Genomic DNA, 24,122 nt, shown 5'->3' on the forward strand with positions numbered 1-24,122 from the left:
GAATAGTTCTGTAAAATAAAAAAATTGTACAGGAGCAGGTAAATACAGGTAATGGAACAGGACTTCATAGTTGCTGGCATTTTAAGATTGTGCTTAGTATTTACATTTTCATGTTCTGTGAATGGCTATGCTAATTTAGGCAGTACCGAACAAGTTTCTTGCCCTTCTGAAGCTACAGCATGCATGCTTGAACCTTGAAGAGACCCCTTAATGGTCTAGAAAAAAAAGTGTGTTTAACAGAAAATAATTTTGAATGCTGTTTATCATGCTAAGCTCTATCTTTTTATGTGGTCAAAAAGTAGAAAAATGGGATATGTAACTGCGGCTGAAACAAAAAATAATTTAGGATGCTCATTAATGATGCTTGCAGAGCAACTTTCATCCATCCTGTAGTGATACCCCTGAACTGGAAAGATTGTTCCTGCTCCTTAGTTTGAGTTGAACTGAGAGGAAGCAAAACCATGTCTCTTCAGACACAGTGCAGCTGGTCAGGTATATGAAACGTACTCTGAATCATATGCAACATCAAGAAAATGTTCACTTGCACCACTTTTGTTAGTGCAGGATATTTTGTCCTTATAATTTAGAAATAAATGTTAGCTGTCATCAGTGCTTCTCGAAGTCACAAAAACTGAGGTGTTTTCCTAGTAAGATTTTTTTTTTTTTTAACGCAATCTTGATGAAGTGAATTTTGGAATTAGGCTGTATTGCTACAGCTTTGTCACACATCTTGAAAATTTAGTTACAATATCTGTTACTATGGGAATCCTGTATTAGAGTCCGCACGCAAGTTCCTCAAGACCCCTTGTTCTGTTCATTTATGCAATATTCAGATTCCTATGTAGAAAGAATAATTGCCCTCGGCTTATTTTATTATTTGTGGTGTCCATCACGAAGGTAAATCCTTAACAAACACTATCAAAACTGTTTTAGACTGCCTTTTGAGAGGGAAAGTTGGCAACCTGGTTGTGTAGATGTAAAACTCAATAGGGCACCTGAAGAGACTAGACACGATTTTCAGTGTTGATGTGTTGTTGCTTTTGGAGGCAGGGGGGTATTGCTGATTTCTACCTTATTTTTGGGAGTTGTTTCTGATTCTTCCAAACACAGTATTACAATATTAAAAATTGCTATACAAATATAGTAAGTCTATGAAGTATACTGAGTATACAAATATATTAAGTATGCATGTTACTATAAATTCTGAAATTTTTACTTGCATGTTAAGTTACATGCAAATTTCTGGAAAGACATACTGTAAGCTCCTGGCAAGTGGAGCTTAGTACTAAGTTGAGACAAGAGACTGACTTTCTTTTTTTTTACATTATGAGATTTCTTGATGGTGACCTAACCAGAGCTGAGTGTAAAAAGAAGCATAGACTAGTCCACCCCAAAATTCATATTCTTTAGCTAGATAACAATTGTATAAATGAAAAAAAAAATTTTTTTTTTTAGCAGTTTTGATATCACTGTTGTCCTCACCTTTGAGGGAAATGACTCATTACTCTACAATACATCTTCCTAATGAGTGTCCTTGAGACAGTTGTTAATTTTTTATTTGTTGAATGGTCTCACCAGCTAAGGAACCCATCTGAGCACCCATCAACCCTTCCGTTTACGAATAGCTGCTGACAGGATGTTTCGTCTTGCTAAAGATGATGTTACCCAACTTTTACAATCTTCCTGACTCAGTTGGGACTGAGTGGTGGTATTCATATTGAAACTAAGTCAGCATTTTTACATACATCGTAAGTAATTCATTAGAATAAAAACAGTATTACTATTTTGATTTTATTTTTGTTTAAAAAATGTGGTGTATGTATGATGTATAAATCTGTATGATACTCTATTCTACTTTAAGGAAAACATTCTCAGAGAAGACAGCTTTTGTAATAACTTAGATCTGTATTATGACTAAGTGTTGCTTTATGGGAGATTTAGACTTCAGTAATTTCAGTGATTCCTTCACAGGAACTGGGATAAATGTGTAGGGAAAAATAAAATTAATTTTAGCTATGCTTCCTTTCTTATGTAGCCAGTTTAAAGTAGAAGATCTTTATATAAATACTGAAGCTTATGTGAAAATAATCTTTGAAGAATGTAGTGCAGCAAAGTGTAAGGTTTTTCAATATGGTACGTTTTCTGTGGAGGTAGAAGACAGTGGTGTATATGAATACCCTTGAGTTGTTGCAGTTTCTAACAAGTAGGGCTAGATTATCTAATAGTCACCTTCAAAACAGACAAAATTGTTCTATCACATTGACTATCATGTAGCAATGTTTTTTTTGGTGTGCATCAGCGTTTAAACTTGAATCAGTTCATGAGAACATCTGCAGCAGACAATAACTTTGCTTATACTTGTTTAAAATTCATTTTTGGAAATGTCCATGCTAATTTTAGCACTTCTTCTTAAAACAGAGTTGTTTTTAAAATGGATGCCATTCAAAACAAATGCCTTTTATGTAAACATGTAAAATAAATATTTATTGTAAAATAGACTAAGATGGAAGCAATGCTTTTTAATAAGTTTGACACAAACTGCATCCTAACAGTTTTTAAATTTTTTACACCTCTTTTATCTCAGAACATTATGTAATGTTTCTGTTCTGGCTGCATCAGAAACGTTACAGAAAGGTAACTAGCTGCAGTTTGTAATCTCAAACATACGTAAAATTGTTATTCAAGTAGCACAGCCATAAAATGAAAGTTTTGCCAAACAGCATCAATTGAAACATAAAACTTTCAGTGAACTTGCTGGCCTCAGATTGCTCAAATTTTAAAATTTTTGATTAGGCAGAAGAAATAGGAGACTGTACTTGATTCTGCAGCCTGTTGTTTCTTGACAGCTTTTCATAATATTTATCTTACTATTTTTAATCCCTTTAAAATCAGTTGTTCCAAAATTGGCTAAACCTGTGACTTGATGGATGTTGGAAGTCTGAGTGGATGACTTCTCCATTTGCAGTTCACTGAAAGCTAATGTTTCACGCCATTAAAGCTTTTAAAGTATGAGACTTTTTTTTATTTGTGATTTTATAAAGAAAGTTTGAGCTTTTTGCTTAGAAAGGGTAACTCCTACAGGAGGCAAGATTCTCTCTGTAATATTCTTCATATCTTAAAATATCAGGAAATAGACGCGTTTGGGGGCAAGCTGATCCCTTTAAGGCTGTGTGCAGCAGTTGCACCTGAAAGCAGTGTAGTCAAACGTGTAATGAGAATGTTTTTGTGGCCCATGGATGAAGTGGGAAAATCTTTGCAAATGTTTCTTTTGAAATACTTCACAAGGGCAGTGTTACGAATGCGGAGGCCTTGTGTCCTTACAGGGTATGGCATCCACTAAGGGCTGAGAGCATCACTTTCTTTATAATGGGTGAAGGGCCAGTCTTTGATCATAATGGGACTTTTGCTTGATTTGCGTGTTTCTAGGTTTTCTCCCCTCCAACAGAAACAACTGTGAAACTACCGTAGGTATGTGTGTGTCTTTTTCTGAGCTCTGCTGCGGAGGCGGGTGGGACCAAGAACCTCGAGCGAGTTGGTCTGACTCGGCTGTGCAGTGCAAGGGCAGGAGCCAGCCACCGCTCCCGCAGGTACCGGTGCTGGCTCCTCTGCCTGCCAAGGGCGGTGGATGCTGGCGGTGGGCCACAGAGACCTGGGGTGGACCTGCTGTGCCAGGATCCCTGTGCAGCTCTGGCAGCTGGCACTGAGCTTTTCCTATCGGTGTCACTACCTGCACGTCTAATGTCATTACTGATAACGCCTTCTTGAATGTTGTTGATTGTCAGATGGGAGTATTCAGTGCATTTTTTTTTTGACCGCCACTACCAAGTCCTATTTGGCTTTAAACCAGAAAAAAAATCACTTGTGTGTAATGAGAAATCTGGCATTTACTGCTTCTACCAGTCAACAAAATATGATGCTTTCATTGTGTAGTGAGGAAACACTCCTACTGAGCTGCTTTACCATATGCTCTACATACTAGATCTTTGGATTACGCTTCTCAATTTTATCTGTCCAAGTATTTTAGTATAAAGAGCATATTCTCAGATATGCTTAATTACCAGGAGCAACAGGAGATTTCAGACTGCAGTGCAGGAGTTTTAACAGATTCTAAAATATGCTGTACTGTGGAGACTCTTTGGGCTCCAGCTATGGCATGTAACTGTCCTGTGAATGAATTTTCTTTACTCCTTTGTACAGATTTGGTTAGAAAATCTTATTTCAAATGCTTTATTCTGAAAGCAAGAGGTAATTTTTGTCAAATAATTATTTTGACAAAGCACAGAAAAAAAAATCCTTGGTGGTAATAGGGTTTTTTTTATGGTCTGGTCATGCATGGGAGACCAAGATTATATTAAAATACTTTATATTCAATTTTACTTCATTAATTCTTTAGAAAATATTTTGACGCTTTCTTGGGAATGTTTCATATGACAAGTTTATAAAAAAAGCTAAAATAATGCAGTTTATTTTGAAATACTTGGTTTCTGTCTCACACTGAGGACTTAGCTATCAATACTAAATTGTACATTTATTTGCATACTTCAGAAATGTGGCATTACTTGTAATCAGAACATCAAAGAATTGACATAGTAGCAGTATTTTCAGTGTACTACTGACTTGAGCGGATTTTCAGAATTTTTATTATAAATAAATCAACTTTACACAAATGGGGGATGCGTGTGTAAACTAGGAATTCTACTTGTTCCCTAAGCTTCACCAGAACAGAGAATATTTGGAGAAGACCTTTGGGCTGTAAGTTTTTTTTTGGGCGTGAAAAGACACTTCTTGTTCTCACTCTTCACTTCTTCCATCCACCTAAGATTATTTTTCCCATTTGTGTGCTTCTACCTTTGGAGCAGGGCTGTGGCAGAAGAGTTACAAGGTGTACTAATAAATTGCATTGAGCTTATTTTTGTGCATGTAAGTACTTCCTGTGATGTAAGGGGGAACTAATGTCAAGGCATCAGATAAAGATAGATTTCAAATGCTTCCTATTAGGGTAGTGTGGTTTTGGTGATGTGAGTTAAAGACATCAAGCAGCTGCTGCTTTTCAGATTTTATGGTCTGAAGGAACAGATTAGAATCTCTCCTGTAGATCCTCCATTTTTTCCATGCTGGGACAAGATTGATTATGACATTATTTGATTAAATAAAGGCTTTAGTGTATAAATAAAATGTATGTGTGTAAAAAGTGATGTGTCCTCAGATGATTATGTGAAGATTTTTGGAAAAGTAGTAATTGTCATGGAGTCTGTGCCTTCAGTAGAATGTTGGGGGAACTTGCCAAGAAGGTGGAGTCAGACGTTTGTTGGGTGCATAGTGAAAGGGCGAGGGGGGACCACATGCAAGATGCGGTATTGGAAGTGCTGATTGGATATCCGGAAATCTTTTTCATGCAGCATATTATATGTTGGAGTAGGTTGCCTGGAGAGCTGTAGATTATCTGTCCTTACAGATACTCAGAGCTTGGCTGGGTGACATCCTGACCAACCTGATCAGAAAGATGGCTTCAGCTTTGAAGTTGGCTATCCTTTGAGGAAGATCGGACCAGATAGTCCACCTCCAGATGTCCTTTAGAACTGTAATTAATGTATGATCTCTGCAGTTCAGATTTCAAAGCAACAGGATTTGAGAATTCATAGATATTAACATGGCTTTCTTTGCTTTCTCTTGTTAACACGGGGAAGAATGTCCTTCTTTGTATGAATCTTGAAAGACATCTAAGTAACAAAATGATGAGTAGAAAAAAAAAGTTCTGTGTGGAATTGGACTTAACAGGGTTGCCACATGAGAGCATTTTTGTATACATGTTTTTGATCTCTTTCAGACTTTAGAAGTCGTCGTGTAGGAGCTTTGGGTAGAAATCAGGGAACTTAAAAAGAGCATTTTCTATATTGTCGGTTTTATAGGACTTGATATAAACTGGCTTTTCAAATAAGACCAACCATGTGATGGAGACATGTAGCAAGCTCCTGATGTTTAAATTTGTTTTGTACTGATAAGGACCTTGTGTGATAAATACTCTTGATGGATTTGAACAGCTAAGCTTGGATAAAGTCATGTTAGATTAAAATGAACAATTATCTCTTGAGCTTTGTGTTACTAAATTTAGGGTCCAGCAGTCTACTAATTCTATTGATCATTGGTTTAAAGTAATTCTGTAACAAGCTTTGCTCAAGTGTGGTACAGATGTTTGTTTGGATACAGCTTTGAAGGTCACATAATTGTACCTTTCAATCTTTTAAAAACAATATTCAAGTAAAAGGTTGTGGTCACTTTCAAAATGATACTGATGCTAATAATATTAATTCCAGCCTTTTTAGAGTTAACTTTTTCTCCATTGCTATTATACTCCTTGCCTTTCTGGCTTTGTTTTTGGCCAAGGTGAAGCAACTGCAAGTTGTTTTGCCCTGTTCATTGGGAATAAAGAAAAAATACCCCTGTGCTTTTGTTTCATTTTTTTCCTTTTTGTGTTTGTAAGTAAATCTTTATCTGCAACCATTCATTATTCAGACAAGAGTAGTTAAACTTAAGGGAGCACAGACCTACTCAATACAGCTGTCCTTGTATTTAGAGGACTTCCAAGTGCTCTGCTTTGTGGAGTTAGAACTAAAGTTAAGCTTGTCCAGCTGTTGTTATGCAGTTTTGCCCTGCCTTTTGGAGTTCAATATACCTGCAACATGCTTTTGGGTAATCATGACAGTGTACACAACAATAGTAGTTTTGGATTTCCTAGGTAGTAGAGGAGATGTCTTTGTTTATGAATGTCTGTGATACCAACCCCCCCCCCCCCCCCCCCCCCCCCCCCCCCCCCCCCAACCAACCAACCAACCAAAAAACCCCTCTCCTTTTTCAAGGAACAGGCTGGTGCACTCATAAGGTGGTGTTTGCAATAGCTGAACTTTCCTTGGTTAGTTTGTTGTACTGCCACCCCCATGTTTGCTCTGGGAAAACAAAAATTATTGAGGCTGTTTTTCAACATCAAGGTTTTTTTCTTGAAATTAATCTGATAGAATGACATTGGATTGCAACACATGTTACTTAATAATCACTGAAAATCATCTTGCTCTTAAGTGTTTCGCATTTGCCCCAAAAATAGAGCTGCAGGTGTAGCAGTCTGATCTCTTGGCATACAGAGGAGTGACTGGGGGAAGGTGTTCTTGTTTCACATTCGCCCCCATGTGAGGAAGTCTCCTTTCACACAGCAGCCACTTCTGGGCAGCGTGGGCTGAAGGGCAGGGTAACCCACTGCTGCCTGTTCCCACGGCTTTGTGATAGCCCAATCTGCTGGGGTAGTGAGAAGGCACTTTAAAGTTTCCTTCTGGAGTAGAAAGTAATGCTAAATGTAGGTTGTGGGCTGGCTGTCCAGGTGGAGGACTCAGTTGAGCAGCGAGTGTCTGCTTGGTGTGCCTTGAAACATCTGAGGCACCTGGATGTAGCGATAGCTGAGAGTTCAGTGCATTTTGGGTAGGAAAAGTGATTTGCTGTGGTTACAGGGTGTTTAAAAACACCTTCTGTTTGTTGCTTACTTCAGCTAGGTTTTCCCTAGCTTTTAGCTGCCCCTCTGCAACATACCTGCTCTCCTCCAAACTTTTCTACTGAAAAATTTTCAGACTGCAGTTTTGTAAAAGGAGGTGGACTTCTTGTTTCCTTGTTCCACCATGCAGCAATGTGGTCTTTGGCTATAGAAACCACACTGTTACAAATGCTAATTTTTGCAATAGCAGGATGAATTGTTTTAAGATTGAGGCTCTTCAAAAAAATTGTATGGGATTTTGGTTTGTTCTTTGGTATAGAAAACTATGTGGCTTTTTTTGTCTTCATTTATGGGAAAAGTAAGAGATCAAAATGTGGAAGTCATCCTTATTTTTCAGGAAGTAAAATCTTGAGCAATTTCAGATTCCTGAAATTTTCTAGAAAGTAGTCACCTGCAAGTTTTTTTTGTGCAATGATTAAAGCACGTGCTTAAAACAGTCTTACTGATACTAAACAAAATGCACTTCTGCTAGAAATATGTTTGAGTTTCTTTGAGGAAAAAATAGTTCCTTCATAAAATCAATCGCTGACAACAAATAGAACTGTTTATATATAAGTATAGTTTAATACTTGCTAATTGAATATATAAAATAATACAAAAAATCCTAACAGGGCTGATGACAGTGAGTGGTGGGTCAGTTGGTTGCACTAGGCAGCTTTGAGTGGGGTTTGGTGAGTAATGCAACTATTTTTCAACTGAGTACTTTTGCTTCCCCTATACGTAAGACACTTGTATTGCAAAGGTATCAATAATGTTAGGGGCCACCTACTCATATATCAAATGCATTAATTTATGTTTAGGTGCCACATTTGCATTAATTTCTCTGGGAATTTCATAGTGCATAGTAGTTGTGGAGGCCAGGCTGCCTGGCAAGGGCTGAGTGTGTTCTTGTTGGAAGAAGCTCACAAAAAAGCGCATCTTTCTCTATAAATGGGACTGACGAATGCTTCAGCAAATTAATCTGTTTTCCACTCTTACATGGAAGCAAATAGCTTTTAATATACTAAATTTCAGATCTGGTCATAGTTGATTCTAATTAAAACTAGTATGTCAAGAATCAGGTCTTGTAACTTGGAAAGGAATCGTGACCAAATTCATTAAATGTTGAACTTATTAATGCATTATCACTGATTTTCGCTTGGTCTTTTTGCTTATGTAGCACTGTAAAAAGTACTGCTTTATGAAAGTTTTGGGCTTACAAATTCTTCAAATTTGACATTCTACCACATTTTCTTTAAAACTCTGTAATCACCAGAATTTTTTTATGTCTGTAATGTTGAGTGTGTGTGTGTGTGCACATGCTGTACACTCATATACATGCATGTATGTGTACAGTCACAAGTCCTAGGGCTTGTTTGTCTTCTGTAAATTTGCATCTCTCAGAGCTGGAAAACCACTTCCTTTTCCTTTTGTTAATGTCAGTCTTCTGTAATAACAGTTTCATACGGTAGAAGAGTATTTAGTGTTAACCTCCAGGCTTATAGTTAAGGTGTTTCTTCCTGACTCTGTTGAAAAAGAAATTGAAAATATTATTGTACATGCTGTCTCCATTACAGGAGACATGGTAGTAATGTGTTCGTGACAGTCTGTTGATGGATTTCTTTTGCCAAGTTGTTGATGCTAGTATTGCCGTAATGTGAAAGGACAAAGAAAAAAAATAATGTTTGACGTACATATTTTAGAGGAGTGGAGTATATATTAATTTGAGGATGCGCTACCTGAATTTATTTAAAAATTCTAGAATAGGAAAAAAATCCCAACCTTCTCTTTAAGTTATTTGACATTTTGGCATGTTTCCAAAAACAAGTTCCTTTTATGCTCCTAAACTGAAGCTTATGTTAATGGTGTAGTGGAGTATTGTGTTCGCCTAGATGTGTTACATGCTACTTGAAGAAATATTGGCAGTTCATTTGAGCAGAGAAGGCTCCTTGCAGGCTTGATAACTGATGGTTAATTTCTGAACTGAACTATGAGATTACATCTTGCCATTTTAACAGCTATCCTGATACGATTCCCTTCAAAAAAGAGGAGCATCGTGTGATTTCTCTGCCTTGTGTTGGTGTTTATCAAGTAGCTTCTTCCAGTGTTGCAGGTCAAGCTTGTGTTTCTATGTCACTTGTTTCACAACAGAGTTCATAAAATGAGTGAGAACATGGCCCAATTTAACAGGGAAATGAGTGTAGCGCTAGTTCCTTGACATCAGGGAAGGACAGAAAAGAAATGTGGTATTTGTTCACTAAAGGTAGTTTTGCAGAGTGCTTTTGTGTGTTTTTGTCGAACTCTGCCTTTTTGACACCGACACTAGATTTGGGCAGGAGGTAACTTTTTAAAAATTGTTTCCTTTTTAACTTTCTTAAAAAGGCCACAGAGCGGTGTATATTGGAGTTCACGTCCCTTTTGGAAAGCAAGGCCGTCGGCGACACAGACATCGTGGGCACAGGCATCACAGAAGAAAAAAAGAAAAAGAAACTGACAGAGAGGATGGCCGAGAGTCTCCATCATATGGTAAGAAATCTGTTGTGCTAGTTCTGTTTGTCTTGAAAATAAACTTGTAGTAGTTACTCTGTGCTTAAATGGTTTTTCTGCTGTTCTTTTACTCTCAGTGTAAATAATGTCTTTCTGTGTACAATCGGGTGAGGATTTTGTGGTCGTGTTTTATCTAAATCATAAGTTGTTGGACCTCATCCAGCTGTCTGCGTGAGTGTTCAGCAGCCTGCACTGAATAGGTTAGAATAGAGCTTCGTAATACTCGCCTGTAGCATAAAAATCTCTTATTTAAATTAGACACCTTTTTCCAGATTGTGTAGCCTTGTATTATGCTTTCTCTGTCACTCAGGATTCTTGAAAGTATGAATGTAGCTGTGAAGCAGCATTTGCCATGGTAATTTGATCACTGACTTATTAAAATATTTACTTCAGCCTTCTTGCTGTCTGTTACTAAAGGAATTGTACTGCCTTCTAAGTTTTAGTTTTGGATCAGGCAGCACTCCCCTGGCCTGCCCTTTGTCATCAAGAGATGACGACAACTTTGTCTTACCATTCTTTGAAATGAAATTATTTGGCAGTACTCTTAGCAGTTTTTCTTTGAGACCTCTAATATACTTCTAGACGGTAATGAACGGGAAAGTTACGGTGCGATGTTCCACTTCAGGCATGGGCACTATGCTGTTCACTGGCCAGTTTCCTGGGGGGGGGGGGGGCGGGGAGGGAGGGAGGGAAGTGTTTTCAAATTGGAATGCTTTGACAAGTCTCCTTTCACCATTCTCCTACAGTTCTTAGTTTCATCCATTTTCAAAACTTGCCCTCCCAAATACAAATGATTATCATTTGGTCTTATGGATGTAGTGTCTTACCGTACAGGTTCTGAAGCAGCAAGTAATGTTAAATAGGTAGAAAATCAGTTCTGTCTTCTGGTTACTTCTCTATCCCGAATATGCAGGGTATGGCAGGATTCTTATGATATGCTGGTTTTCGAAAAGAGATAAGCTGCTGTAGATCTTAACTGATAATAAATGCTTTTTGTATTCAGGATCTCATTTCAGAATTATGTTATTGGATTACGATGTATGCCACAACAATAATTGGCAAAAAAAAAAAAAGTGCAAAATTCAGGTCTGAAGGAAGTTTATTAGTAATTCAGATATTATGCCTAAACTTAAAGGTGATCTTCCTTGTGCAGTGGAAGCATGCAGTTGTATGTTCAGGTTTAGCAGCTGTGAGAGTGATGTTTCAGTGAGCAAAGTAAAATTTTAAAAATTGAGTTTTACCCTGGATTTTCCATCTCTAATCTTCCTTGAGTTAACGTGATTGCTGTTACTGAACCCTTGTAATCTGAAAGCTCTCCCTTAAGTTGAAACAAGATCTGTGTATAGTGTTAAAAATACCTCTAAACCCATGTGTTTTTATTGGTGTGTTTTTTTTAAGCTTTGCTAATAGCAGTGGAGTCCACTACTTAATATTTAATCAGTAAAGATAGTTAAATTTTGTTATGAGTTATTACTGAGCCTGTTCCACTAGGCATTATGCTCTGAGAAGTTAAAATATTTCCTCAACATTTCAGGTGTGTAGTTTCTACTTTCTGATGCTTATTTATGTACAGTGCTCCAACCGTGCAATGAGAAAGTTAATAGTGTTTTCCCTCCTATGTAAGTAGCACCAGGCCACTGAAAAATCTGCTGCTCTAATAATATGAGTGCCTGGGTACCCGCTGTGTGTGGCGGAGGGGGAAGGCAAGACAACTCGGCTATTTAGCATCTTGAACTGTTACTAGGGCAACCAACATATGTCAGGCTGCTTGTTTCTGACAACCTGTGAGTTTTTGTTTGTTTCCCCCCTGCGCCCCTCCTTTTAATTAGTGTCTGTGTCATGATGGTATCATTTTGTTTTCAGAGCGAAAACAAGGTTTCTAGCTCTCTGGTATATTAGTTTTTACTTTTTTAAATAATTTTGCTGTTGATGTTTATTTTCATGTTGTTAACATATAGAAGAACTAATGTTACTTTTGCATTTTGTAAACTTAAAATTTCTAGGTGTTTTGTTTTTCAGAAGCAAAGAAAAATTTTAAAAGGGAGGCTCCTTCTAAAGAAACGTCCATGTTTCTTTTGTTCCTCTTCTCTTGAAGACATTGTGCTGCATATTTCTAACTGAAAGCAGGAGGTTTAACTGTTATGTGGTGCTTCTTGCATAACAGAAGTATGAATTCTTTTAATTGTTCAATTTCTGCTTTTCTTCAAGACACACCATCCCAACGAGTGCAATTTATCTTGGGTACTGAAGATGATGATGAACACATTCCCCATGATCTCTTCACTGAAATGGATGAGCTGTGCTTCAGGGATGGAGAAGAATATGAATGGAAAGAAACTGCTAGGTATGCTAAAAGTAGACTGTTCAAGCTCTTATCTTCTAGTGGTTTTATTTCAGAAGAACTGCAAACCAGGTCTAGGTTAGAATTTTCCTGAACTGGAGGAGTTGTTCACTCAATTCATGCTCAGAAAATCAAAATGTTTGTTCTGGCTGTCCAGCTCTGGAAGAATCGATATGGTTCTCAAGAGACCCTCAGTCTTACTGATGCTGTGTTGACTGGTCATGCCAAATGTTGTAAAAGGTGCTTAGTTATATGTACAAGTGTTCAGCCCTGGAGCACAGTATCTGCAATCTCAGAAATCACTTTGCTGTATTATTGCTGATATATTAATTGTCATGAAGAACATTGGATATTTACATATGTTCTTCTCAGGTAGTATTCCATTAGTATTTTGCAAATTGCATGCATGAACATTACAGGATGCCATGATTATTTTTGGCTCATGTTGGTTAAGTTGCTTCCTTCTGCATAGGTGTTGTACTAAATTCTTCTGCATTCAGTACTTCTAATTACCTTATTGCACGCTAGCTTTTGCAGAAGTTCAATTTACATAATGCCTGTAAGTCAGAATCAAGATCAACTTGTAGTTACACATACTAGTATTACCTAGCTCTTGTGTCTGACTTAGCACCCTATGAGACTTGAACATGGTATGAATATGGTTTCAGACAGTTTTCAAATCCTGACATACTGATGAGATAGAGATATGCAAATCGCATAAAAAGGCACAATCCCACACTTGTTCACAAGAACTTGTGAGTAGACAGGCATTGTTCAAACCAAAAGAAAGAAAATGGGTGAAAACTAAAACAAGTGAGTGTGGTTAACAGGCCTGACAAAAATGTTGTGACTGTCAATGGTTGGGTTGTGTGAGAAAATGAAAGCTGGTATGAGCTGATGGGGTTTCCAGTTTCATGTCATACAGAAGCCACAGGGAAGAATGGGATTGCTTGCCATGTTGTTGGTCTTCCAGGAGAAATACAAATATGTGCATACATTTCAGGTGGCTGAAATTTGAAGAAGATGTTGAAGATGGTGGTGATCGGTGGAGCAAGCCTTATGTAGCAACTCTGTCTCTGCACAGTCTCTTTGAACTGCGAAGCTGTATTCTTAATGGGACGGTCATGTTGGACATGAGAGCAAACACACTAGATGAGATAGCAGGTTGCAGCAAAACTTTATTTTTTAAATACTCCTAAATTTTAATCTATAACTTGATGTTTTTGATGGTGTCTTTTTATGTTCTTGAAAATATGTATTGAAGAAACAGGTATGTGCATGTTTACTGCAGTTTTCTTCATCTGGTTGTAAAGAGCTGATCCTGCATACTTCACTCCCAAGGAGCTACAACTGGATGAGTAGGACCTCCTTTATTACATATTTTAGGATGAGGCCCAGAATTTACCTTTATGTTCTAATCCCCGAATGTGTTCTTTGTCTTTGTTTCTACAGATGAAATGTAAATATCTGCCAGAACATTTTAGGACTTATTTGTGCACTTTAGTACCATAATTATTAATCATAACTTGCCTGATGTTAACTTGATGCCATTAGTGCAGTTGATTGTTGCACATCTGATATTTTTTTCACCTTTATAAGAGGTGAGCAGAAATAAGTTTTGTACATGTTGTTTGACCTATGTTGAGTGTCCTCACTAATCACATGGTCATTTTGGATACTATAAAACCAGCTTTGAAGACTTTTTCATATATAGATACATATACCTGTATATATCTATCTATATATATAATCTGCTTAGCCTGAATGCCTTTGAACTAGTTTTACATAATTTTCTGGTATCTCTTGCTACAGGTACCACACAGTGGAATGCCTTCTCAGGAATCATGCTAGGCTTAGGGCTGACCAACATGTATGTGAAAGACAAGGTGTTTTGGCATTAAAAACTTTGGCAGTGCTTGAAATCTTTTTCTTGTTTTGATTTGAAATCTGCAAAATTCACTCGGGAAATTGGTATTCCTTTCCTGTTTTCCTGACTTACTGAGCAAGAGTGTTCAATACATGGTTTGTAAAAGTAATGTTTTGGTTTATAATTTATTTTTAATAATTAGCAATAATCTTAGTACATAAGAAAAACAGGCATTGCTTAATTCTGTTTAAACTTTTTTAGTAGCAGGTATTTTAGTTGGAACTACGATGTCTTAAGAGATTGCATGACTTTGTTTCAAGTTAATTGTAGGTGCCATTACGAAGCATGTATGGTAACACACCTTGGCATACAAATGTACTGTCTTATTTCCATGAGCCAGGAATACCTAGCAGGTGTTCTTGGTTCTTACGCAAAACAGAGGAGGGAGAGGGTGGTAGGTTTCCTTTTGAGAAGCTATAACAAAAGGCTGTATTGCCAGTAATAGAAGGAAGGTGCATTGTACTGACAAAGACTTTGCTGCATACAGTTTTGTTTATAAGGTATTCTGAGCCATAACCTTTTTCACTGTGAGAAGGTCTATGTAATTGTAGTTTACCAATACAGTTGGGTTCTCAAGACTTCAGCTAAGACTGGCAAACTATAATAAAAAATTGTCAAATAGGTTCATGTTGAGTTGTGCAAAAAACAAAAACCAAGTTTGTTTTTTAATAATAATAATAAAAAAGGCAGCTAAGAAATCACAGCAGGTATTTTTGCAGACATGAAGGCTTTCTTTCCTGATGTGAGCACACGAATGGGATGTCCTTTCGAAACTTCATGTTGTTTGACAGCTCATTAGGACATAAGTAGCTTTTGTTTCATGCTTCCTCTTATAAAGCACATGAATTTCTTGAAGTTCAGTAGAGAGCCTTAGGAATTTAGGGCCTCTTAAGGTGATGACAGAGGAGTTAGGGAATTAATCTCATTCTGTATACTTTCAAAATAGGGAACACCAGGTTAAGACTGTCATAAGTCTGTTCTCCATTTGTTTGTGTGTTCACTTCTAGTGGGGAGTTGTTGAATACGTATATACTTTTTTTTGGAAGGGAGTCACCACTGAAAGTTGAAGTAAATGACCACAAATCATAAAATACTAAGTAACTTATTTCTTAAAATGATGCTACTAATAAATATTGTCCCTTGGATCTGCATGTTGTGCTTTGCTTATTCTCACATTTGTGTGTTTAGTGAGATCTTTGAATATTTCCTGTGGATTCTTGAAGATGACTTTGCTAAAGAAAAGACTTTTTTTTTAAAAAAGTTGGTTTTTTAATCATTATTTGGTGCAACTACAGTGCTTGAGTGTGGTGAAAGGAAGACTGACAGCTGTATTTATAGTCTTCTTTTTTTGTCGTTGTTACTGTGTAGATATGGTTTTGGACAACATGATTGCCTCTGGACAGCTGGATGAATCCATAAGAGAGAATGTGAGAGAGGCTCTTCTAAAAAGGCACCATCATCAGAATGAGAAAAAGTTCAGCAATCGGATTCCCCTGGTTCGGTCTTTTGCAGATATAGGCAAGAAACATTCTGACCCTCACTTGCTTGAACGAAATGGTGAGATAAGTTGTAGCATCCAGTTTGTTCTAACCTGTTAAATAATGTTCTCACTGGGAGATGAAGGAAAATTCAGCTGATGTGAGCAGATAAGTGTTTCCTTCTTGATAAGCAAAGAACTAATGATAACGGTGTGTGCTATGTGTAGCTGTGGATGATGTTTCTGTATATTTTTGAATTTACTCAAACATTCTACTCCTGCCTGTAATACATAGCATGCGTTATTGTTTTGAAGTGTAGAAATGTAGAAATGTTTCTTAGGATATGCTTGAATAAAATGCGTAATGTTTGAGGAATCTCAGCACTGGGCATAGCTGTATATGTTTGTCAGATGGATCCTACTTGCTTATTCAGTCTTTATACTAGAGATTTACTTGTCGTGAGTTCAGTGATGCTGACAATTACTGTGTTTTAATCCAATATTATGCTAATATGACTAGAAAAAGTTCAGTATGCGAATAGTGAAGAAATTATTTTTAACTAGGATGCTTTATTTTTACCTTGTTTTGTAGAGGAGGATGTAATGGGGGAAAAAACCCACAACTAAACCCAAGAAGGGTATTTACAGTGCTTTTGTAGGCTGTACCACATGATTTATTGAAAATATTCTGGAATATCAATACATTTACTTTAGATATCGAGGTCCAAATAGCAATATATGCTGCAGAGCAGCATGCTTTTATTCTTACTTGCCTTAGAGCCTCTTATTTCCATAGCTGTTCTTCATATATTCTTTTACCTTACATTAACTAAGACACATACAAATTAAACTGAAATTATTTAGTCTAGTAAAAACTTAGTACCGATTTCAGGAATCGCTCCTTGAAGTGAAGTTCCTTTCCTGCCTTGAAAGATGCATTATTGCTTAAAACATGTTCCACGTAATGAAGTGCTTGTTGGGAGCTCTCAGTTTGAAACAGACTTTGGAGTATGCCCCAGCAAATATCTAAGCTTGTTGATACTTTTTGTTAGCTAGTGAATATATGATGCACACCTAAATATTTCTCTGACAGTTTCAGAATTATTTTTTCTACAATGAAAGTACAACTAATTTATATAAGAGCATAACTTCTTGTATAACTTCTGACCTTCCTGTTTCATTCAGCCAACGTGAATATTTCACATACAAACTTGGTTTTACCCATCCTTGAACACCTGTATCCCCAGTGGCAATACTGAGAATTTTTGTATTTGAGGTCTCTTGCTTGTCACTTGCTTTTCATGTATCACTTATACTTTCCAGTGCATTTTATTCTTGGCATTATTCCTACAGCAGAATATGGGATATATGCTGAAAAAAGAAGCCAATATAACATGGTGAATTCTTTGCCAGCATATACTGATTTACTTTTTCTTTATAATCCAATGATCGCCCTCTAATAAACCAGTAAACCAAATATGCATATGTGCATAATACTTGTTAGGCTCCTTTTTATACCTTTGTGTGTTGGGACATCTCATGTTCCTGATTCTTCACAGATACACTGACAGAAGTCCAGTTATTACTGTAGTGATTAATGTAGACAAAAATCATCCAGTTTGCTCTGTTGGTCCTCCTTACTGCACTGCTGTTTTAATAGCTGATCTTTAATTCTTAATTTAAATCAAGCTTGTATCTGTAGGATCCACTCTTCCATTTTGGGGGGACGACGACAGGGACGGGGAGTGGGGCAGGACAGGACAGGGGAGCGACATGGGTGGGCAGGACGGGGCTGGATGATGACATGGGCGGAAAATGCATGCGACCTTTACCTAGGCATACTTTCTGCGCCTCCTTTCTTGTGTAAGTTTTTGTAGGATTGTTCAATGTATTGGTCTCTGTAGTGCCTGGCATAAATGTGAAACTGAATGTGTCCAGTTTGCTGTTCCCCTGCTTGGTGGCATGGTATGTGAAAACAGCACATTTTTGATTTCAGGGATTGTAGGAGAAGTAATCAATGCTCTTGTCAAGGAGACTGCCATCCCAGGAAAAGTGTGGTAAAAGGGAGGAATGTTATTGCTAAACCTTATAAAGGAGGTACTGATATGAGGACAGACAGTCTCTCTGCCTGCTTAAGGAAGAACTGAAATCTATTACAAACTTAAATTTGTGGGAACTGTGGCAAGACTTATGTTCTCTTTAGATAAAGTTAGTGAGATACGGAAACTGGATAGGGAAAAAATGTAACAATGCATTTTGGCGAGACGTGTTTAATTTTGGGCAGATGAACATATTTGGTAAGTCACAGCAAGAAGAAATGGAGAAGTGACTATCTTAAAAATACAGAGACTACAGCTGGCTAGGAAACTTCTTGTTTTAGTAAGACTTAATGGAAGACAGTTGCATTTAACACGACTAGGTATGTTTGCTCATGTTAATTTTGGAATATTTTAATTTAAAAAATCGATAATTCTATATAATGGTTGCAGTTAACTGAAGTCCTATAATGTTTTGTGTGCTGCTATTAATGTATTTTTTGGATGGCATTAAAGGTAGCTGCTGTGTAATTAGGAATAAGAAATTCTACGAAAATTTAAGAGTCAGTTTCAAGAAACTTTTTTTTTCGCCCCTATTAACAAATCTTACTGACTTGAAGATAATATCTTCTCCCACATATCTTTGGTGCTCTAATTAGTACTCATCAGAAATTCTGACTTCTCTAATATCTGGAATAAGATTTGCTCTTATCTTTTATATTACTTGCATGAGTATGACACCTTGGCCTGTAAAGCTTGCAATTTACTATGTAGATTGTTAATACTTACTTGTGTCTGTGGTTTTTTTTTAGTATATCCCTGTTGTAAGCCTCATGGTGTTTAATTTGTTTTATCTCAGGGGAAGGCCTTTCAGCCTCCCGCCACTCTTTGCGAACAGGTCTCTCTGCCTCAAATATTTCCCTGAGAGGAGAAAACCGTTTGTCAGTTCTTCTCAATTACCTTCTTCCTTCTTCAAGAGCTGGAACCCCGGCAGCCTCAAGGTGTACAACCCCCGTAACTACCCCACAAAACACACCACCCTCCAGTCCTACCTGCAGCCACCCGCCAACCACAAGTGCCCAGCCAAGTCCACTTCAGGGCAAGGAATTGCTGGTGTCACCTGCCAGTGATGCTATTCCTTCAGTAATAATCCACCCACCTGAGGAGGACTTAGAAGTGCAGGAAAGCCAGGAAAAGAAGACAGAGGAAAATATTGACAAAACACCAGGCAACTATTGAAATTTAAGCTGTCCATGTGTGATGCACACTGCATCTGGATCACTTGCATTGCAATGTTTTTGGCACATAACTTGGGCACAAGGGAATTATGATAACTGTTACCTCTGCCTGCATGTTTTGTTTTATTCTCAGTTGTGACTGTTTTCTTGTTCAGCATTTTTAACTTTTTAGCTTTTAACTAAAGCCAGCAAAAAAATTCTTTAATTAACCTTGATTTGTGTAATTAAAAAGGAATATAGTGTTAAAATACAATACATAAGCAAAATGTCAAAAATGGTGGCCTTTTACTTTCACTCACCTGCAGTCCGTGTCAGGTTTTGATTTGTTGTTTTTGTCAGTTGAGTTATTTTAAACCAGTGGTTGATATTCTGAGATGGCTACAGCTGAAGATGTGGTGAAGTATTAGCGATGAATATGAAAAGAATTAGAAAGGATGCAGTCATCAGTGGTGTTCACAGCGTAGTTTTATCGTGGAGTCTTTAAGCAGTTTCATTTTTGCTGCTGTGCTTTTAAAAACTAGGGCCATTAAAATCAGTGGTGGTTTGGTGGAGCTGGCAGGTTCAGTTCCCCGACAGCCGTTTCCAGATAGCTTTCCATTAGTGCACTGCTTCAGCATCAGGCACTTGGTTACTGTTTTGTGTGTTTGATATGTAAAATAGGATAAGATAGTTAAGAGTTTATAATTATAGGTCAGAGCTCAGCAATTTATTAATTTGTTGTCTTGCAAAGCTATTGTTCTTCACATGTAAAAATGCATGTAGTTGTATAGATAAGTTGAAAGAAAGGATGGAAAGTTCTGACAGTTTCTTTAATTGTTTTTAGTAAATGTTTCTTAACTCATGCATTCTGCATGCATACTGTTACACTTGCTTTACGTTTGCAAAATTACCACTTATTTAGAGACTTCAGTATTCTTCTAGATAGATGATATTTTCAAGCAGATCACCTTTCTTTTTAACCTTCAGGCTCCTCCTGTCTTTTTTTTCTTTATTTTTTTCTTGTACCTTGCCAAAATCTAGACTGTAGGTTTCTCTCCTTTCTCCTTATGTGCATGGGATGGGGGGTTGGGGAAACTGATTGTGCTCAATTCTTTTGTCAGGGGGGCTTTTCTTGGTTTCCTTCCTCACTTGTTTAATAAGTAAGGGCATGTTTTTACATATAGCAGTGAAACTATGCTGACAGAGAAAAGGCTGTGGTTATCTGCCTTTTCACATCTTGCAGCCAAGTCACTGAAAAGGAAAGAACGTACTGTGCTGTAGGCTGGCATCTTGAGCTGGAGCACAGGCCCCTGCCATACTTAATCTCAGAAAAGCAGAAATCTCTTTCTCCAACTTCCATATGGGAAGTTAAGAGAATTCCCTTGAAGATTGTTCTCTGTCATGGGTGATCTTTCAAAGGTAATTAAAACCCAGAAGTAAAATAATGGCTATAATTGGTTTTCCAGTTCTCATTTTTCTTCTCATCTGGCAGAAATGACAGCGTGCCAGACCCAAGATCTTTAGAACCCAAGAGAAGGCAAACAAATGAAGATCAAATACTTGATGCTATTATTATCAGTAATAAAACTTTCCACCAGAATCTCCTCCAAGTCAAGTTCAGATTGCCTTTGTGCCTCGAGGGAATGTTTCTCATAAAGGTCAAATCTGAAAGGGATGGTTTCCCAGTTAATTCATAAATAAGTCTTTCCAGAGAAAGATGAACACCAATAATGATGGAAGACATTTTTGTTTTCTGGGTTTTTTTCCACCTTTTTTAATTCAAGAAATCATCTGACCACAGGAAGACGCATTTTCCTTAGAGATGCCTTTGAAGACATTCTCAGACTGTGACTTCAGGGCTGAACTGGGCTGATCTCTGTCTTGGAAGACAGACTCAGAAGGGAACCCTGAAGAAGAAGTAATCTTCCTTGTATTAAGTTTAAAAAAAAAAAAATAGTCTTCTGGGTCCATTCCACTATAGGTTATGGTCTGTATTGCCTCTCTAGTAATTCAGAACATTGCAATCTGAATACTTCTTCCACGTCAGTATGACTTTGAGTTGGGTTTGTTTCCTATGAGCATTAAGAAATGTGTTAATTTTCTAGTAGGTGGCTTTCTTCTGTTTAGCATTCATCTATCCTTGGCTTTCTGTTATTCAGACTTTAGTTTTCAGTCTTTATAAATGCTAGGTTACTGAACTTAATGTGAATTTTACTGTAAAAGGAGGGAAGAGGGACACGCTTTCAGTCTACCACTTAATTTTTATCAGCCAGTCATCAGTTCACAGTAAGTCAACCAAGCAAATGGTTCTGTTTAACATCTTTTTTTTCTTTTGTCACCAGTTGAAGAACAGCTTTTGTTTTTCCATCTTTGAAACTGTTGAATAATGAATTCCATAGGCAGAGCTAGGAAGAGAGATGTGTCACAGATCAAGATGAACACTGTTAATTCACCAGCATCATTAAGATTTCCTAATGTCTCCGAATAACAGCAAAGCAGCCTGTTTTAAGGGGTCTTTTGGTTCGCCCATAAACGTACTTTAAAATTGAGTAAAATAACATTTAGAACAGTTTTGCTCTTAGGATAATTACTTACTGAAAATAGGAATTCAGAAAGGTTTGCATATTTGCCTTCTAGAAGTAATTTTAATTACTTTTTTCACACTAAGGCTGCATTGGAATTTATTTTTTAAAACAGGTTTTTATTTCCTCAGATACAAAATGGTGTGACTTCATATTTAAAAATTTTGCATTGCAGCCTATATAAACATAATTATATTGGAATAGTTGTGCTTAGGTGTTGAACCTCTCTTACGTCCCCAACCTTTCTTTTTTTTACTGAAACAGAGATGAGGCAAATATCTGTATTCTTGCTTTCTTCTTCCAGAAGACAATGTTCATTAGATTTTTGTGATGACGACATTAAACTAAGTGCAGCTACAAAGAAAATGCACATGATCTTTAGTGAAGGTGTAGTTTTAAGTACTTTGAGTGATTTTATGAGGTTTTAATCCAAATTTACTCAAGACTCGATCCACTGCTGTCTTTTGAAGGCGGGGCAGGTGGTATATTTGCCCTAACTAACATCAGTAAGAGTACTGTGTATTTGTGACGATCACCTTAGTATCTTGGTACGGCTAGATGAATTTCTCAGTCTCACAGTCTGGAAAAATTACTAAGCAGTCGCCTCTCAGTCTGTATCTACTGAACTGGAAAAGAGAAGGAAATTTGTTCTTTTATTGGTGTGAAATTTGAGTAATGGTGTTATGCTATTAGAGATGATGATTTTTTAAATTCTGAGTTGCCCTGCAAATATCAGATTGAATGATATGCATAATGAAATGCAGTATCATATGGAAATGCTTGCTCAAGTCTGAAAACCTGTAAGCAGTATTCTCATGTGAGCACCAGCAGTCTGGCTGACTGTTAAGACCAACAGAAAGGAAAACTATTTACATGTGGTTTAGGATCAGGCAAATGTTCCTGTATCAGTGCCAAAACTTGTGAACCGTAAGTGTGACTGGCTGTAGAAATTTTGAAGGCAAGCCTTTTGGATGAACCAGTATCACTTTAGTACTGAAATAATAAATTAGTTTATGCTAATGTGTGGAATCCTTATTCTGTATCCTCCTCCTTGATTATCTCTCCACTTTTATTTCTAGTCTGTGCTTGCTCTTGCTCACAAGGCATTTGTGAAAATTGAAAAATGATACATTATTAGTCATCTTTCATCAGTCATACATCTTCAGTTACTTCTATTGCTACGTGGGGGGGGGGGGGGGAGGGAAAAATCTGTATGTATAAACTTAAATATTATGCTCTTCTTCTGCAACAACTGTTTAATGTTTCCTTTCTATTTCCAGTCCTACAAACACATCTTAATATTAACTCTTACGCAGTTAAGTACTTTGAACAGCTGATTTCACAGGCGTTTGATTGGATTGCTGTTATTCTTGTGAATAATGCATACATCTTGGAGTGAAAGGGTAGAATGATTTCCCCCCCCCTCCCCTCTCTAGATGAGTGTAGTATTTATAGTGTTAGCTAATTACTTGTGCATGTTAGGATTCACAAAGGAAATTACAGTTGATTAACTTCATTTGAGTTTTGCTTCAGGAAAAACTACCAGCACCACTTACATCCCTGTGAACTGCTTAGAATGAAAATCAGTGGTAAAGGCTTGGACCTGCATGTTTTCCATTAATATGATGGCTCTTTTGAAAGAGTTTTTTGGAAAGAAATTTGGAGATCAAGTAAAGTTAGTTCAGTTGTCATTTGAAATGGTTAAAAGTGTCAAATTGCTAAATTATAAACATGGAGGGATGCAAGTAGTTGTGCAACAGTAGTTATGACAGAACAATAGCGAAAAGGTAGCCAATGAGGACTTCAGTTTTATCTTGACTAGTGACACTTGACCTAAATACAAAGTTTCTGCATCTAATACAGTGTTTAGACTTTAGTCTTTGTATAGATGTGGTTTTGAAAGCATGTTAAAGCATGTTTTATCACCACATCTGAAAGGTCTAGTGTAGACAAGCAAGGCCAAATGCACTTCTAGCACATGTTATACTGAACAAGTAAAAGCTCTGTAATACAAAAGATGGGATTTGGGCTTGGTTATGCATGCCTAGACCAGCTTTTGGTAGTTGGGTAGGGATAACTGTGGTGCAATGTGGAATTCACTGTGTATGAACACCTGGGTTACTTGCCTTTTGGGCCCTTCACTGAACCTCTGTTAATAGTAGTGTAGCAAGCTACATAAAACCGTCTTGCCTTGGTGCAGGTGTTAGAGGGCACCTGTACATTTAACTTAAACAATTGTATGTGCCTCTTCAGCTAGTGTGTTAGACCATTTAATGTAGTAACATCTGGTCAGATCAGCAGTTGGAGCTTTGGTTTGTTGATTGAAATTATGGCTTGCAAGCTGTTTATCCTTCATGTAGTACACTATTAGTACACTATTTACTTGTACAGGTTAGTTGACTACCGGGGTATCATTCCCTGTAGTTGTAGCCTGAGGCTTGCTGAGGCTTTTTACAACTCAAATAACTGCTACACAGCA

At 37.3% G+C, this 24,122-nt stretch overlaps 1 protein-coding gene across 6 annotated transcripts in view; it reads left to right on the forward strand.

Moving 5' to 3' along the window:
• SLC4A7 (solute carrier family 4 member 7) overlaps positions 1-24,122 on the forward strand; it is a 97,579-nt gene that overhangs the window by 39,698 nt on the left and 33,759 nt on the right. For 3 of the 6 annotated variants that reach the window (XM_055710242.1, XM_055710243.1, XM_027814769.2), the window contains exons 3-6: positions 9,899-10,042; positions 12,272-12,407; positions 13,408-13,568; positions 15,700-15,888. In XM_055710242.1, the coding sequence (XP_055566217.1) occupies positions 9,899-10,042; positions 12,272-12,407; positions 13,408-13,568; positions 15,700-15,888 (630 nt within the window). Of the gene's footprint in view, positions 1-9,635; positions 9,780-9,898; positions 10,043-12,271; positions 12,408-13,407; positions 13,569-13,611; positions 14,006-15,699; positions 15,889-18,703; positions 19,073-24,122 lie in introns of those variants that run through there. The other 3 variants (XM_027814774.2, XM_055710244.1, XM_027814772.2) reach the window with 3 other exon arrangements.

This window comes from Falco cherrug, chromosome 4 (assembly GCF_023634085.1).
Source record: "Falco cherrug isolate bFalChe1 chromosome 4, bFalChe1.pri, whole genome shotgun sequence".
Taxonomy (NCBI): domain Eukaryota; kingdom Metazoa; phylum Chordata; class Aves; order Falconiformes; family Falconidae; genus Falco; species Falco cherrug.